This window comes from Nyctereutes procyonoides, unplaced genomic scaffold (assembly GCF_905146905.1).
Source record: "Nyctereutes procyonoides isolate TBG_1078 unplaced genomic scaffold, NYPRO_anot_genome, whole genome shotgun sequence".
Lineage (NCBI taxonomy): Eukaryota > Metazoa > Chordata > Mammalia > Carnivora > Canidae > Nyctereutes > Nyctereutes procyonoides.
Genome location: NW_026575126.1, coordinates 58977384 through 58993791, shown reverse-complemented (window position 1 = coordinate 58993791; position 16408 = coordinate 58977384). Strand labels below are relative to the sequence as shown.

The following is a 16408-nucleotide window of genomic DNA, read 5'->3' as shown; positions in this document are numbered from 1 at the left end:
CATATGGCCTCTGCCACAACTAATCAGCTTTGCCTCTGAAGGATGAAAATAGCCATAGATTGTACGCATTTATATGCAAGTGGGCATAGCCATATCCCAATAAAACTTTATTTATAAAAGCAGGCAGTGAGCCAGATTGCTTTGAGAAAGAGAAAGACCTTTGAAAATGTGATCTTCTAGGGACTCCCATGTTGGATTACAGTTAGCTATTGTTGACAGGCTTTCTCACCAGACTATGAAGTTCTTAAATGCAGAATATATATCCACCCCCCTCTTTTTCTCTCAGATTAAAACAAAGAGAACAAGTATATATGGCACACCATGCCACACAATAATCTGCAGGGATTTCCAAAATTGCCCAAGTTAATAGAAGAGCAGGACTGTAACTTAAGATAGCAGGCAGGGAACACACTCAATGAGAGCGGCCAGTCAGGGAGGTGCTCTGGCAAACTGGAAAGTGCACCTCCCTGTTAAAGGGGTGGTCTCCATTTAGCTCCAGCTGGGAGGAAGCTGTTGCCATGCACAACTCTGATTTGGTGTTAATAGACTTTATTATTTTTGTTAAGAAAATATCACGATCAGATATTTATGAGAAACCCCTCAATTTTTCAACGTTGACAACTCATTCAAAAATTGCAAAAAAAAAAAAAACTGAAAACAAAACAAAAATCATTATGGGCTAAGTAAGCATGACTGTGATCTGATTTATTCAGAGGCCCCCAACTTGTAACCTCAGATATAAAGAATTCATTTTCAAATTGGCTACATCGCTCTTTTTGTGTTTAAGGTGAAAAAATTCTTAACTTCTATGTTCAGAAAAATCAACTTAAAGAAAGTTTTAAGAGTAATACAAGGAGGGGTGTCTGGGTGGCTCAGTCGGTTAAGCATCTGACTCTTGATCTCAGCTCAGGTCTTGATCTCAGGCTCGTGAGTTCAAGCCCCATGTTGGCTCCATGCTGGGCGTGGATCCTACTTTAAGAGAAAAAAAAAAAAGAAAGAAAGAAAAGAAAAAGAATAATACAATAAACTCCCGTCTACCCTTCACCTGGATCCAGTACTCATCTTGGTATCTCTGGATTCCAGCACACAGAAGGCATTGAAATGCAGGGTTACTAAATGAATGCCCTAAAGAATAAGCAAAACTTAGCGTGCCAAGTTCCTGTAAGCTAAAATCACAGGTTGGGATGGATACTGAGAACTAGCAAGACACAAATAAATGAATCAGATTCAAAGGTGGGCATGAAGAAAGAAGGGAGGGAGAACAGACATAGAGACTACACAGACCACATGTTTATTTTGCCTGCTGAATGCTCACTTTGTTTTATTTTACAACATTTTTGGCTTGGTTTATTTTAAGTAGTCAGAGAAATTGACAAGTCACCGGGAGCCCACAGGTGAATACTGGATCAGAACAGAGGAGACCAGACATGCTGACAGCATACTTTCAACAAAACCTTACTAATTCAACCGTCACCCGTTTTGCAGTTTGGGATTATTTAGACAAGCTAGGCTAAATTTCATCTTGGCATTATTAATTCTTTGAGAAAGTGTACTAAGCAAATGAACAGTATAAGCGGGGGAAATGTTGAATATTTGCTCTGGGGAGAGCAAAAGCAAATGAACAGCTTTAAAATCCTTTCTAATTATGTTGATGTGCTGAACTTTTGTCTAATTATTATGTTTCCTTGAGAACTGAGTAGAAATATTTTTTTCCTGAACCACATCATATTTTAAAAGCACTGGAGGAAATGTGACTTTAACATAAAGGTGAACACTTCATAGCAAAAGACTTACACATTGCCAGTTTACTTTCAGGTAAATATAAAATGTCACAAGTCGGCTTTTCTTTTAAACAAACAGTGAGCTAATTACAAAGATTATTATTTGCTAGAGAGCTTCATCGATTCCCTCCTCCCTCTTCTGCCAGCTAAAGTTTGCCCATTTGCAGATAATGACAGCATTAGCTACCTCGTAGGAGTGCTTTTTATCTGCCAGACTTGGTGTTAAGTGTTCATGCACAGTCTCATTGAATTCACCAGTGGATTACCAGATAAAACAAAGTATGCCTTATTTTCAGCTCTATTTCATTGACAGAAAAACTGAGGCTCAGAGAGGTCAGAGTACATAGCTGAAATTTGAATCCACCGGTATATAGCCCCCCCAAATATATCAGCATTATATCACGCTGTATCGCAGAGCCAAATGAAACTTGCCCAAGGTCAAAACCAACAGACCAGGAAAAATGTGAAAAACCATGGTGATTTGGACATGCAGAATTAACCTAACTACAATCCAGTTTGGGTATTGTAGATAGATGGTAGATTCTTAAGCTTTCTGTAAATTTGGGAAGTAAACACCTTTTTGGTAAGGCCAGACTTGGCTAGAATCACAATTCATCATGGTATGCTTCACCCTACCCAACACATATGTGCCTATAAAATTGTTGTATCACCTACATTTTAAACATTTAATAGAAAAGGGATCTTTTGAATGCTAAATCTAATCTTAGGGCAAATGCTTTCTTAGAAAGAACAAGTTTTTCTTTTTTGTAACCACTCTGAAAATTAACAGAGTGGGCTCTATTGGGCTGTGATAATGCTCTAGGAGTGAAGGAGATGATGACAGAGTAACTGGGCAGACTTCTTAAAAATGGTCTATAGCGATGTTTCTCAAACTGTTTTCCACAGACCCTGGGAAGAAGAGGGGGTTCACAAGGACAAAACTATCTTAACCACAATTCTAAGATTTCTTCACTGTGTCGATACTTGCATTGATGATGGAGAAGCAGCAGTAGATAGAACTGCTTGTGGCCTGAGTTGCTACAAGGCAGCAGCACCAAATTGTACTAGCAGTCATCATATTATTTACTGCCATGTACTCACGGTAAAACTATAATCATAAAAAAATCATTTTCACCTAAGAATATCTTTATGAAATACTAAATTAATTTTGTTCCATTTCATCCCACGAGTATACATCTTTTTAATATTGTGTGCAACAAAATGGGAAGTATATCAAGCCCTTCTGGTACAAGCCAAAGCGGAATAGTTGATCCTAGAAAACACTCATGTACTTGTGTGAGTTACCAGCTGACCTAGCCACATACATAAATAGAATGACTTTTTTACTTGAATGAACATCTAACAAACTATAGTTTATAGTTATACAGGCTTGAGTGTTTCACGGACATTTTCTCAAATACGTAAAAAAAAAAAAAAAAAAAAAAAAGTGAGTCTGTCCCTCTCCCCAAGGAAACTGACAGTATTTGCTGCCCAAATGAAAACTTGTTTCTACTACCTTGAGTTTAGCAGCTTAAACTTTTTTCTAAAAAAAAAAAAAAAGAAAGAAGAAATAGACGGTGATATTAACAAATGTGATTTTCTTGATATTATATAATTATATTCCACTTGATATCACATAATGGAATTTGAAAGGTCAACATTTGGAAGACTTGCGTGACTCAGTAAACCAACATTTTCCAAATGACCAATGCCTAATGTAATAAAATCATACATGAGTAAAATATCTGAACAAAAGGGAAGATAAACCAATGGATTTTAATGTAACAGAGTACAAAAGTTCACCAATATGGTTTCAGATGGCACACTGTAAATACCCTTCAAGAAATCACCACTTGCTAGGTTTTGGTATGGTATCAAAAAAGAAGGTCTACAGTTATTTGAAACGGCAATTAAAACCTGTGTGAGGCCAGACTTTCTTCATGTACATCAGCCAAAAGACACAACAGTTTGGTTGCTGAAGCAGAAATGAGAGTCTAGCTATTTTCTATCAAGCCAGACATTAAAGAGATTTGAGACAATGTAAAATAATGCTACTCTTCCTACTAATTTTGGGGGATGTAGGCCTAGCTAATTTTCATTAAAATTATAATTTTTATTCAGAAGTAATGGGTTTACTGTTATTTTTTAAAGATTTAATATCTTTAGAGAGAGAGAGAGGGCACATGTGAGCATGGGGAGGGGCAGAGGGAGAGAACCTTAAGCAGACTCCCTGCTAAGTGAGGAACCCAATGTGGGGCTCAATCTCAACCCATGAGATGATGACCTGAGCCGAAACCAAGAACTGGATGCTTAGCGAACTGAGCTACCCAGACACCCCAAGTTTACTGCTATTTTTAAATAATTGATAAATGAATGCTTTAAGATTTTTTTTTCTCAGTTTTAATTTCAATACGGTCAATAGCACAGATACAATATACATAAAGCTCTTTTGAGGTAAGAGTATAAAGGTGTCCTGAGATCAAAATGATTTGAGAAAAAACAAAAACAAAACAAAAACAAACATTTGAGAACTGTTGCTCTGTAGCAATAGATCGCTCCACAAGGCAACTGCAAATGACATTTTATAGTACTTCTGAAGTACAAAGGGCAAAGATGTCTTTTAAGTACATATCAGACTGTTCAATTAAAAAAAAAAAAACTAACTTCCCACACTGCATCAGGCGGATTCAAGGAACAAATCCTCGGAAGTAAGGGACAGTGCTGAAATGAGAAAAATGATCTGGATTCTAGCACAGGCCCTCAACAGTCTGTCTAGACATTAGTCCTCCTATCTTCAAAATGAGATCAAAGTACCCTATTTTTAGATTGTTTTCAACGGTCAATTCCATGATTCTAATCAGGGAACCCTAAATAGTGGGCCACAGGTGACATCTGGCCATCTGGCCATCAGACTGATTGGCTGTCATGGCATTTCGAGAAGTGCCTCCCCCTGCCCCAACCCCCCCCAGAAAAATAAATTGGTTGGAGATGAGTGAGAAGCTTTCCTTTCCAAAAGGGGCAGTGATTTTTCAGTGACACCCCAATCCAGCCCACCAGACCTGCCCCTGCAGATACTTCCATTTGGAACGCCTGGAATGAGCTGAAGGGCCTCTGAAACCACTGCCAAATCTCCAACTCTGTTCATTTAGCTGAGTGTCTGTGTTTCTTAGTCACTCTGCCCAGCTTGCTGGCCGTTTGACTTGGGGCAAGTTAACTTCTTTGAGCCTCAGTTTCTTCATTTGCAAAACAGGATCACACACACACACACACACACACACCATGGGACCCCCCCCCGCCCCCCAAAGAGCTGTTGAGGAGCTTAACGAGGTGTTGTTGACAGCGCTTGCAGTTTTTGGCACTAAACAGTAGTGATTATCCACATCAGAGCTCAGAAGGAGAGGATGCCCTGGTCCTCCCCCACCCGCCCAGTAGCTGATGACCTGGATGGCGCGTACCCCCATACCAACACCCAGGTTTCACCGCCCCACATCCGAGGAGGCCACACAAGACCCCCTTCAGACTTCTGCTTCTCCTTTCTACCCTAAGGCGCTTCTGAGCCCCCGGCCTGTACCGGGTTCCTACACCAACAGGGCTCCGCACAGAGGCCAAACCACTGACCCCGCCCCCCCGCCCCCCCGCCCCCCTTCCCCCCCACCCCCTTCTTCCCATCCCGGACCCCCTAGTGGGGCTCCCTTTCCCTCTGACCAGAGACCACCCCGGGTCAGGCAGTAGCGACCCGGGGCTCTCTTGCCTGGGATTCTGTCCGAGGGAACCTCAGGAGAGATGAGACAATAACCGCCCGACCGTCCGGAGGGGCCCACGGACACTCACCATCCATCCCGAGAGGCGGCGGTTCCGGGTGCTCGAACCGGAAGCGGCCTCTGCAGTGTTTGCAGTTCCCCTGGTTACTGCGGGGTTCCGGACCAATGGCGGCGGAGCCCCGCGGACTGAGCCCGCCCCCACGGGGCGTGACGTCACGCCGGCGCTCTGGAACTCCTCCTCCCCCCTTCAGGTCCAGCCCCGCCTCCCCGGGCTGCCGCTGTCGTGCGCAGGCGCGCTGGAGGGCCCTCCGCGTCCTGATGCGCAGGCGCCCGGGGAGCTGCAAACTCCAGGAGCAATGGACGCGTTGGAGTCGTTGTTGGACGAGGTGGCCCTGGAGGGGCTCGATGGCCTGTGTCTGCCGGCGCTGTGGAGCCGTCTGGAGACGCGAGTGCCTCCCTTCCCGCTGCCTTTGGAGCCCTACACGCAGGAGTTCCTGTGGCGGGCCCTTGCCACGCACCCGGGCATCAGCTTCTACGAAGAGCCTCGGGAGCGACCCGACCTCCAGCTCCAGGACCGGTCAGCGGCCTGGCCCTGGGGAGGGGGCGGGCGCGGGGCCCGGAGCCCCACGGCGCTGCGAGGGGGCGGAGGGGACGAGTGCAGCCGCGGGAGTCTGTCTGATGGGGGGCGCGGGGAGCGGCTGGCTGGGAGGGGGAGGGGGAGGGGGTCCCTCGGGCCTGCTTAGAGCCCGGGCGCCTGATGGGGTGGGGGGGCATCTAGCGATGTCCCTTCCGGCCCGCTGTGGGTGTTTGGGTGCTAGTGAGCAGCACTGGGGGGGGGAGGATATCCCCAAAGAGCTTCAAAGAGTGGTGGGTAGGAAGTCAGATTAGATCAAGACTGGAGATCCTGGAGTTCAGCCTCCTTTTCTGGGGCATTCATACAGTGCTCAACTAGAGAGCCCAGGGCAGCTAGAGATCTGCCTAACAGCAAGCTTAGCCATAATAATAATAGCTAGCATTTATTGGACGGTTATTATTGGCCTGATGCTGGAAGATCCTGTGCTAGGAGCTTGGAGAAACTGAACTCCTTCAGGCCTCAGCAGTGGGTGCTTTTATCTTCCCCATTTTGCAGAAGAGGCACCTGAGGATTAACCTGTCCCAAGTTAAGAGAGATTATAAGTGACCCAAGTGTTGATTAGAACACTCAAGGCAGCCTGTCTCTATAGAGTCTGTGCGGTTAACGTCGTGTTGTGAGAAGTTACCAGAGGTAATACTGTCCAAAGCAAGACTTAAAAGATTGGATTTAGGGAGCCACTTGGCAGAGTATTCTGGACGGGGAAGGGCAAATGTGGAAGTCTAAAGGGAGAGAAGTAAGTTAAGTGTGGTTGAAGTGTAGGGTGGGAGGCGGAGAATAGGGAATAATAGTTGGCACTTAGGTACATGCTTCTTGTGAGCTGGGATTTGCTGAGACCCTGACATAGCAAGTTAATTTTTACAATGACCCTAAGGAGGTGGATATTATCACCCCCATTTTCCTGAAGAGAAAATTCGGGCACAGAGAGGGTAAGTGACTTGTTCAAGACTATCAACTAGCAAGAGCAACTTCAACCAGAATTTGAATCCTTGAAGTTTGGGGTTACAGAGTCCTCTCTGTCCTTAAACAGATGGGACTGGAGAGGTAATCAGTGGTCTTTTAATCCACTTAGAGAGTTTATCCTTTACCAAAAGAACAGTTGGGAACCCCACCCCCAAAAAGGAGGGCCAGACTAAGGGCAGAATGTGAGGTTGAGAGATTTTAGTAATCCAGTCACAAACAACCAATCATCGTTTTGATGTGGTTTGAAGGTTGGGGTTTAGAGCTGTTGGCCAAGAAAGAATTCACGAGAAGTCTTCGGTGCAAGAAGGCTTTCATGAAAGCACAGTGATAGGACCGGTGGGCAGAACGAGCTGGGGTTGTCAGGAGCGAGTGACTGATTATATATTTTCCAGTTGTGGGCAGTAAAGACAAACGGAGGCTTCCAAAAGGACTCTCAGATGCTGAAGAAGACTCAGGGGGACCCTGGAGGCCTAGCTATTGTCAAGCTAAGCTTGTTTTTCTCCTAGCAGAGCATTAATTTTTACAGTTGGGAGCTTCCTGGAAGAATGTTATACTCTGCCTGCCTCGAATGACAATGGGCTGCAGGTTATAAAGAAGTTTCATTTTCATCTACATTTTCTTTCTTTTTTTTTTTTTAAGATTTTATTTATTTATTCATGAGAGACACAGAAAGAGAGGCAGAGACACAGGCAGAGGGAGAAGCAGGCTCCACGCTGGGTGCTCGACCTGGGACTCCATCCCCCATCTCCAGGATCACGCCCTGGGCTGAAGGCGGCGCCAAACCGCTGAGCCACCCAGGCTGCCCTCTACATTTCTTTCTTGCCTTTGTTCTCCACCTCAGTTTTGCTTACTGTGGCACAAGTGAGAATAAATAAGAGAGGCAAATGGAATCGAGACATATGGAGCAGAAGAATCAAGAGGATTTGGTGACTAGATGTGGGGTTATTTTTTTTTTAAATTAAACACATAGTATGTATTTTTTTTTTATTATTTATTTATGATAGTCACACAGAGAGAGAAAGAGAGGCAGAGACACAGGCAGAGGGAGAAGCAGGCTCCATGCACCAGGAACCCAACGTGGGATTCGATCCCGGGTCTCCAGGATCGTGCCCTAGGCCAAAGGCAGGCACCAAACCGCTGCGCCACCCAGGGATCCCTAGATGTGGGGTTATTAAGACAGGGGGGAATCAGGGATGATTGTTTTCTGGTTTCTGATATTTAGGTTCCTCAATGAATATTGATGCCCTTTACTGTTGGTGAGGAACACAGAAGAGCAGCAAGGTGGTTGGGTCTCAGGGGAGGTGGGCAAGGTGCTGAATGTACACACTGAGTTCAAGGTTCCTTTGGGTGATCCAAGTGGAGATTCTATTTAGTAAACATGTGGCTTCATTGGACAAAAGCAAGGCCAGAGGGAGGGACAGAGCTGGACATGGGCAATCATCCCATATGGTTAGGTATTAAAGCTATAGACCGGGATCATCCCTGGAAGAGGATGCAGTGTGACAGGAGGCCTAAGACATGGCCTTTAGGTGCACGTACACTGAAAGGCTGGATGGACAGCTAGAAACCATCAAAGAAGTCTAGGGAGGTGTGGCTGGAGAGGTGGAGGGCAGTAGTCCACAGCCAACTCCTGGCAGGTGGTGGAAGATGTGATTTGGGAATGGAGGGTAAAGCAGTGCAGAGGTCACAGAGAAGGCGAAGAAGAGAGGGCTGATGAGCATAAATGGGATTTGCCCTTAAATAGATCAGCGCAGGCTGTGAGCAACATTTCTAAGGAGAGCCTCACAAACTTGGCTAACTGGATAAAGGAAGAAATGCAAGCCAAAGATGTCCCTATGGCATCTATACAACATAACTGGAAGAAAGTGGAAAGGAGGGACTTCATTCGAGGCAGAGAGAGGTCGTCATAGCCTTGATTTTGATCTCATTGAATTCGAGGTGTTCGATAGACAACTGGAGACCCAGGATCAGTGTTTGGAGGAAAAGACAGGACTGAGGATTCCAAGGTGAAAATTGTTAACATGCAGGCACCGGATTTGGAGGGAAACCAAAAGGCCATGATTTGGGCCAGTGAGATGGTTCTGGTTCCAGCATTCAGCTTCTAGGGTGGGTTTGGGGGACCCTGGAAAGGTCTGTGTTTTCTGGGATAGAAAGGCAGGATTGCTGCTCTAATCTGCATATGCAAGGCTGGGGACCGAGTGAGCTCACTCTCTGATCTCAGCAGGAGTTTGTCAGAAGAATGCGCCAGGGGCGCCTGGGTGGCTCTGTCCGTTAAACATCCGGCTCTTGGTTTCTGGTTTCAGCTCAGGTCATGATCTCAGGGTCGTGAGATCCAGCCCTGTGTAGGGCTCCCAGCGTGAAGTCTGCTTGGGACCCTTTACCTCTTTCTCTCCCTCTGCCTCTCCCCACCCCAGCTGTTGCATACTCACTCTCTAAAAATAAATAAATAAAATCTTTAATAAAAAAAGGAAAGAAGAATGTGCCAAGTATGTATTATTTCTGAAGCTGAGTTGTGGTTTGGTGTTTGTGCTTTCCCCCTTTTAGGTATGAAGAGATTGACTTGGAAACTGGCATTTTGGAGTCCCGGAGGGATCCAGTCCCCTTGGAGGATGTCTACCCCATTCATATGATCTTAGAGAACAAGGATGGCATCCAGGGCTCATGCCGGTACTTCAAGGAGAGGAAAAACATAACCAATGACATCAGGACCAAGTCTCTACAGCCCCGGTGTATGATGGTGGAAGCCTTTGGCAGGTAAGGGCTCTGTACTATCGGAGATTCATGGAATGCCTCCTGTGTGGAAGCCCGGGGGGTATAGTCAGGGCACGGAGACTCGTCTGCAGCCTGGAAGTCTGTCCGTGTGGCAGCCCTGCACTAAGCCTCCACATTCTGCATGCCACTCTTGCAGTGGTGCAGATTTTGCTCAGGGGCCTACCTTTCCCCTTTCCCTTGTGTCCATGGTCCTGGCACAGTTGAGCAGAGTAGATGGCCCTCATACGGATCAATGCCTTTCCTTCTCTTGTCCAGGCTCAGGATCCCAGTTTCCCAGAGAGACTAATCCAGGTTGTTATCTTCTTCAGCCCCTCCCCATCCCCACCTCCCTGCCCACTTCACGGAACAGGGAAAAGCTGCCAGTGTGAATTCTGCAGACTTGTGTCTTCAGCCTGCAACTTTCCATGTTTCCGCTCTTCCTCAGCTCAGAGGCAACAAGAAGCCCTGGCCCAGGCCCGGGCTGCACTCTGCTTCTCTTCTTCCTCCTCCTCCTCCTCTCCTCCTTTCTCCAGCCTAGCTCCCCCACCCCGGCTACCTCTCTCAGTGAGCTCATCTTTCTCCATGAGTTTCAACCATTGCCTCCTTGCTGCTGGAGCTCTCTCCTCAATCCTAATGACTCGCCCATCTTACAACAGGACCTTCTCTCACCTCGGGTCCCCTGTGACTATAGATCTGTCTGTGCTGCTTGCTATTTCCTGGAGGAAATAGCCACCTTCATTCTTTCTCTCCTTCACTTCTCTGCCCATTGATGTCTGACTTTATTACTTCACTGAAATCTTATCCCCTGAGATTCCTAGTAACAAGCCTGTGGATGCTGTTGGGCTCTTGATCTCCTTGACCCCTCTACCCCATCATGGAGTTTTAAAGTTTTTGTGCCATGGCTTCCCGCTTTGTTTTTCTGTTCTGGCCAGTCCTCGCCAGCTGCCTCATGGATGCCCCAGCTTCCATCCACCCTTTAAATATTGGGCTGCTCTGAAGGGCTCTCCTACCCATACGTCTCCCAAGTGCCACGTGTGGAGTTCAGTAGCCTCTTCTTCAGAGCATCACACTCCTTCACCCCGAACCTGCCTCCTCTTGCCTTTCTTGCCTCTTTTGTGATTTCCTCTGCGCCAGGGTATTCCCATGTGCCTGGTGTACAAGCTGCAAACTTGGGATTCCTGGCCCCCTTCTCTCCATACTTCTGCCTGCAGCTGGCTGCCAAGTCCCATGAACTTGACCCTCTATCATTTTTTCAAACACCCTTTGGCCTCAAAATAGTACAAGAGTCTCCTGACTCCCTTCTTGCTGCCTTGCTCTACCTCTTTCTCTTCTTTTTCAAGATTTATTTATTTTAGAAAGAGAGAGAGAGAGGATCTCAAGCAGCCTCCCTACTGAGCACAGAGCCTGACGTAGGGTTCAATCACCCATGACCCTGAGATCATGACCTGAGCCAAAATCAAGAGTCAGATGCTTAACCGACTGCTGCCCAGGTGCCCCGTCTCTCCTCTTTGGAACTTCCCACACTCCATGGCATGTTTTTTTCTAAAATGGAATTGTGATACATAGAGCCTTGGTCATTCATGGCACATGTTTCCAACTGGCCACATGTGCCCCATGTACATGCTTTGGTTAGCCTGCACGGTGTTTTGTTTTAATTTTATATCTTAACTAATATTTAAAATCTGGACTTCTAGCTCCTTTTTAAAAACATCACAGGATCTAGCTGCACTAGGACGGATTTTTGCTTCGTGACATAGGCCAGAGCCATGAGCCACGAGCCACCCAGTGCTCTGCGTGCCCTGCAACTGCCTGCCGACTGACCCTAGCCCTTCAGGCTCTGCAGGACCTACCCTCTGCACCCTGCCCAAGCTCTGACTGTAGCCCCTGAACTTGCCCGAGTCTTCTCCATGCTGCAGCCCAAACATGTGGAGCTCATTTCTGTCTCAGGGCTACAGCACGTGCCGTTCCTCATGCTGAGAATGTTCTGCCTCAGATCTTCACATCTCCACCCTATACACATCATTCAGTCTTAACTTAGCTCCTCAGAAAGTGTGCCTGTTGCCCAGACACCATTGTGTTACTCATTGCAGTACCAAAAAAGGTCTTTTGTTTTTGAGAGAGACAGTAAAAGAGTGCAGGCATGCGTTTATGAGGTGGGGAGGGGAGAAGGAGATGGAATGAATCTTGAGCAGGCTTCATGCCCGGCATGGAGCCCAACGCAGGGTTTCCATCTCACAGAAATCATGACCTGACCTGAAATCAAGAGACTGACTCCCACAGGTGCCCTAGTACCAAATGATCTTACGTATTTATTCATGTCACCCTTTTGCCACCAGACCATAAATTCTTGAAGGCAGAAACTTTTTTATTCATGACTGTAACTCTAGGATCTAGAATATGCCTGGCACAATATCAACTCCTAAAAAGGCATGTTGACTGATTGATTATCCTGTTGGGTTTGAAGTTATAGCCCCTGACCTGTGCCATGACATCTAAACTCCCGGGGCTGGCATTGCAAGGCCATTCAGGATGTAGACTCCCAGTGACCTCTTTTTTTTGTTTTGTTTTGTTTTTAAGATTTATTTATTTATGAGAAACACAGAGAGAGAGAGAGGCAGAGACACAGGCAGAGAGAGAAGCAGGCTCCATGCAGGGAGCCTGATGTGGGACTAGATCCGGGTCTCCAGGATCATACCCTGGGCTGAAGGCAGGCGCTAAACCGCTGTGCCACCGGGGCTGCCCTCCCAGTGACCTCTTGAGCTTTCTTTCCTTCTGCTTTCTAGCTTGCAACCCCGGACTTTCTAGCCATACCACACCACTTGCCTCCTGGGACAGGCGTGCTCCTTCATCCCTCTGAACCTTCCAGGTTCTGCTTCCTTGTCCTTCACCCACCCTGGTGACTGCTAACTCTGGAATCACCTCCTGTGAGAGTGTTCCCTGGTTACTATGCATGCATTTTGTTCACACACACAGGCTGGAATTGGGGCTCCACACATAATGGCATTCTGTAGGCTCGACCACCAGAGTTGCTCTCTGCCAGCTATGGGCCGTAGCATCATCGCTCAGTCTCTTGACTTGCTCCTTCAGTAGACTGTGAGCTCCTTGCAGATTGATACCACTTTAATTTATCTTGGTATCTCTGGTATTTTGCATTGTGCTTATTCAGTATTTGACATCCTGTCTGATGAACACACTCAGCAATTTCAGCCTAGCAGGAGTCACAGAGTCAGCTAACTGGAAATGTTGGGATTATAACATACAGTATAGTAAACAAATCTGATACATTTGAAAAGCAGCAAACCAGTTCCCCTGTTTTCAAACTTTCTTTTCCCAGCTGACCTCTTCCAATGTAACTTCCACGAGCTTATTTTGAAATGAGAGGGTATAGGTCCTAAGTTTGTGACATGCAGACACAGGAAGTTGACTTTCTCTCTTTTGTGTGTGTTCACAACTTAACATTCTTTCCAAGGCTGGATTCTGCAGACTTCCATGACTACAGAAGACTTATTTTAGGTCACAACGTATAGGAATCTGCAATGTTTAAGTTAAAAGGAAGGCAGTCTCTTCTTTGATCTTTTGGCGGTAGAGGTGAAATCAGCTGATGTGGAGTAGGAGGAAGGAGAACTATCAGACTGAGTAGGAGGAAGGAGAACTATCAGAACTATGTGATGGAATAAATTCATTTCTCTGCCTAGTCTCCATCCCTTAAGACTGAGACTCCGTCATAGTGCCTTATCTGCTAATCTAAGCTTATGTGTTGGGCAGATTGGCCTACTCCATCACACCCTTTTAGGTTCCAAGCCTTGCAGCAGAGATCCCATTGCTCATTCTCTTCTTGGCATTGAGATACCATCCACTTGGAAGCACTCCCTTTCCCAGACAAGTCACCCAGGGTCCATGCACAAGAGCTCATGAGCTACCAACTTCTAATCCTGGACCAGCATCTACTTTTCATAACTCTGTTGTTTAAATACCTGACCACAGGCCTGTCTCCCATCACATCACTAGGTCTGAAATGCTTTGCTAGGTAGGACCTATTCTTTTTTTTTTTTTTCTTTATTCATGAGAGACAGGCAGAGACAAAGGCAGAGGGAGAAGCAGGCTCCATGTTGGGAGCCTGATGTGGAACTCGATCCCAGGTCTCCAGGATCATGCCCCAGGCCAAAGGCAGCGCTAAACCGCTGAGCCACCCGGGCTGCCTGGTAGGACATATTCGGGTTTTTTTGTTTGTTTGTTTGCCAAGATCTGATTGAATTTTTATTTTTTTTAATAAATTAATTTTTATTGCTGTTCAGTTTACCAACATTCAGAATAACACCCAGTGCTCATCCCGTCAAGTGTCCCCCTCCGTGCCCGTCATCCATTCACCCCCACCCCCCGCCCTCCTCCCCTTCCACCACCCCTAGTTCGTTTCCCAGAGTTAGGAGTCTTTATGTTCTGTGCTGGTAGGACATATTCGTGGCCTCTATTTTCATACCATAGGTCAGTAGGAATGAGGGATTTTTCCCAGGTCTGATCTTCAACACACTACGGAGCCACCGATTACGTAGTTAAGTACAGGCATACCTCATATTACTGTGCTTACAGATACTGCGTTTTTTTATAAATTGAACATTTGTGGCAACCCTGCATCAAGTCTACTGGCACCATTTTTTCCAGCAGCGTTTGCTTATTACATCATGTTTCTATCACATTTTGGTCATTCTCACAATATTTTGAACTTTTTGTTACTATATTTGTTATGGCATTCTGGGATCTGTGACTACGATTTTCTGAAAGCTCAGATGACGGTTAGCATTTTTTAGCAAAAAATACACTTTTTAAAGATTTTGTTTATTTGCTCATGAGAGACACAGAGAGGCAGAGACCTAGGCAGAAGGAGAAGCAGGCTCCCTCTGAGGAGCCCAGTGCGGGACTTGATCCCTGGACCCTGGGATCATGACCCGAGCTGAAGGCAGACACTGAGCCACTCAGGAGTCCCAGCAATAAATATGTTTTAATAAAGTACGCACGTTGTTGTTATTGTTGTTTTAGATGTCATTGCACACTAAATAGACTGCAATAGAGTGTAAACATACTTTCATATGCCCTGGAAATCAAAACATTGATTTGACTAAGGTTTATCGCAATACTCGCCTTATTACAATATTTGCTTTATTGCAGTAATCTGGAATCAAACCCATAACATCTCTGAGGTACGCCTATATTTTTTACCTTGAAATTTATGTCTAATTCCATAGGTTAGCTCATTTAAATGTTTCCAGACCACGCCACAATCATTCCATACCACACCACACCATACCACAATCATTCTAGGTACTGAATGTGTCCTAGTGAAAAGTCAACAATGTGCCTAATCTTACAGCACTTAAATTCGAAGGGAGGAAACAGACAAGAATGTCTGAAAAAAAACATTTTGAAGCATGCTGTGTGCTGTGAAGAATATGGTAGTGGTCAGAGGTAGGGAACAAACTGGCTAGACTTTCAGGAAGGTCTGAGGAGGTGATGTCTAATCAGTGGCATGGATGAAGAGAAGGCATCAGCCACCTACAGACCAGGGGAGGAGTGGCTAGGCAGAGGAAGCAACTTGTTTCAGGACCTGGCAGGTTGTAGAGGGTGCATAAGGCATTCTGGGCCCTGGTGATGACTTTGGGCTTTGGTCTGAGTGTCTGAGCAAGACCTTGGAGGGTTCTGCACAAGATGACGAGGTTGGCTCTGTTCACCCCAAACATGCATGGTATGGGGACAAACCTTCACAGGGGCATTGTGAACCTCCAAGAAATAACACAAGGTGATAATTCTCTAAGGTTCTGCTTTTTCACCGTTTGATTTTCGTAAAATACTTAGTTATTTCTTCCATGCGGTGTTTCTGATTCACAGGTGGGGAAAGAGACTGATCATCGTTGCCTCCCAGGACATGCGTTACAGGGCCTTGATAGGCTTGGAGGGTGACCCTGACCTGAAGCTCCCTGACTTCTCCTACTGCATTCTGGAGCGATTAGGCCGGTCCCGGTGGCAAGGGGAGCTCCAGCGAGACCTCCATACCACTGCTTTCAAGTGAGGGGATGATCTTCTCTCCTGAAATACTGGGACTCCCTGATGATTGGGCCCTGTTGACTTACCTTCCCTATTTGTCTCCTCCCTGCCACTGGGGCAGTCTGTAATCCATGATGGTTGGTCATGCAGTGCTTTTTTTTTTTTTGAAGAGACCTTGGGGCAACTGTATAATTTAGTGTTTAGACCGGGCATTTTTGGAAAATGGAAAGTGGAAGTTAGGGGCATGCCAGGGTAGTGGGCATAAATTGGGACCATTGGCCACCCAGGATGTAGGGTGGCCCTACTCATTGGCCACTACAGGATTGGAGACGTGTATTTGATGGTGTCCTCACTAACCCTCATTGTCGCCCACCCCAGCCATTCCTGTCCCATTCCATTTCCCTGGGCCTCTACTCCCATCTACCTCTGCAGGGCCTCAGGCTGAGGCATGGCTCTTCTTTTCAAGGCCATTGTCTCACAGTGAC

At 46.1% G+C, this 16408-nt stretch overlaps 2 protein-coding genes across 6 annotated transcripts in view; one reads left to right on the top strand and one right to left on the bottom strand.

Annotated features, from left to right (window-relative positions):
* KATNIP (katanin interacting protein) overlaps nucleotides 1-5647 on the bottom strand; it is a 194856-nt gene extending 189209 nt beyond the window's left edge. For all 4 annotated transcript variants that reach the window (XR_008666428.1, XM_055340414.1, XM_055340415.1 and 1 more), the window contains exon 1: nucleotides 5613-5647. Coding sequence is in view for 3 of the 4 variants with exons in the window: in XM_055340414.1 (XP_055196389.1) it covers nucleotides 5613-5619 (7 nt within the window). In the remaining variant the exon portion in view is untranslated. The remainder of the gene's footprint in view (nucleotides 1-5612) is intronic.
* Nucleotides 5648-5857: 210 nt separating this feature from the next.
* The window catches only part of GTF3C1 (general transcription factor IIIC subunit 1), a 74660-nt gene continuing 64109 nt past the window's right edge, over nucleotides 5858-16408 (top strand). For both annotated transcript variants that reach the window (XM_055339472.1, XM_055339470.1), the window contains exons 1-3: nucleotides 5858-6119; nucleotides 9681-9890; nucleotides 15768-15944. In XM_055339472.1, the coding sequence (XP_055195447.1) occupies nucleotides 5899-6119; nucleotides 9681-9890; nucleotides 15768-15944 (608 nt within the window). In that variant the 5' untranslated portion in view covers nucleotides 5858-5898. The remainder of the gene's footprint in view (nucleotides 6120-9680; nucleotides 9891-15767; nucleotides 15945-16408) is intronic.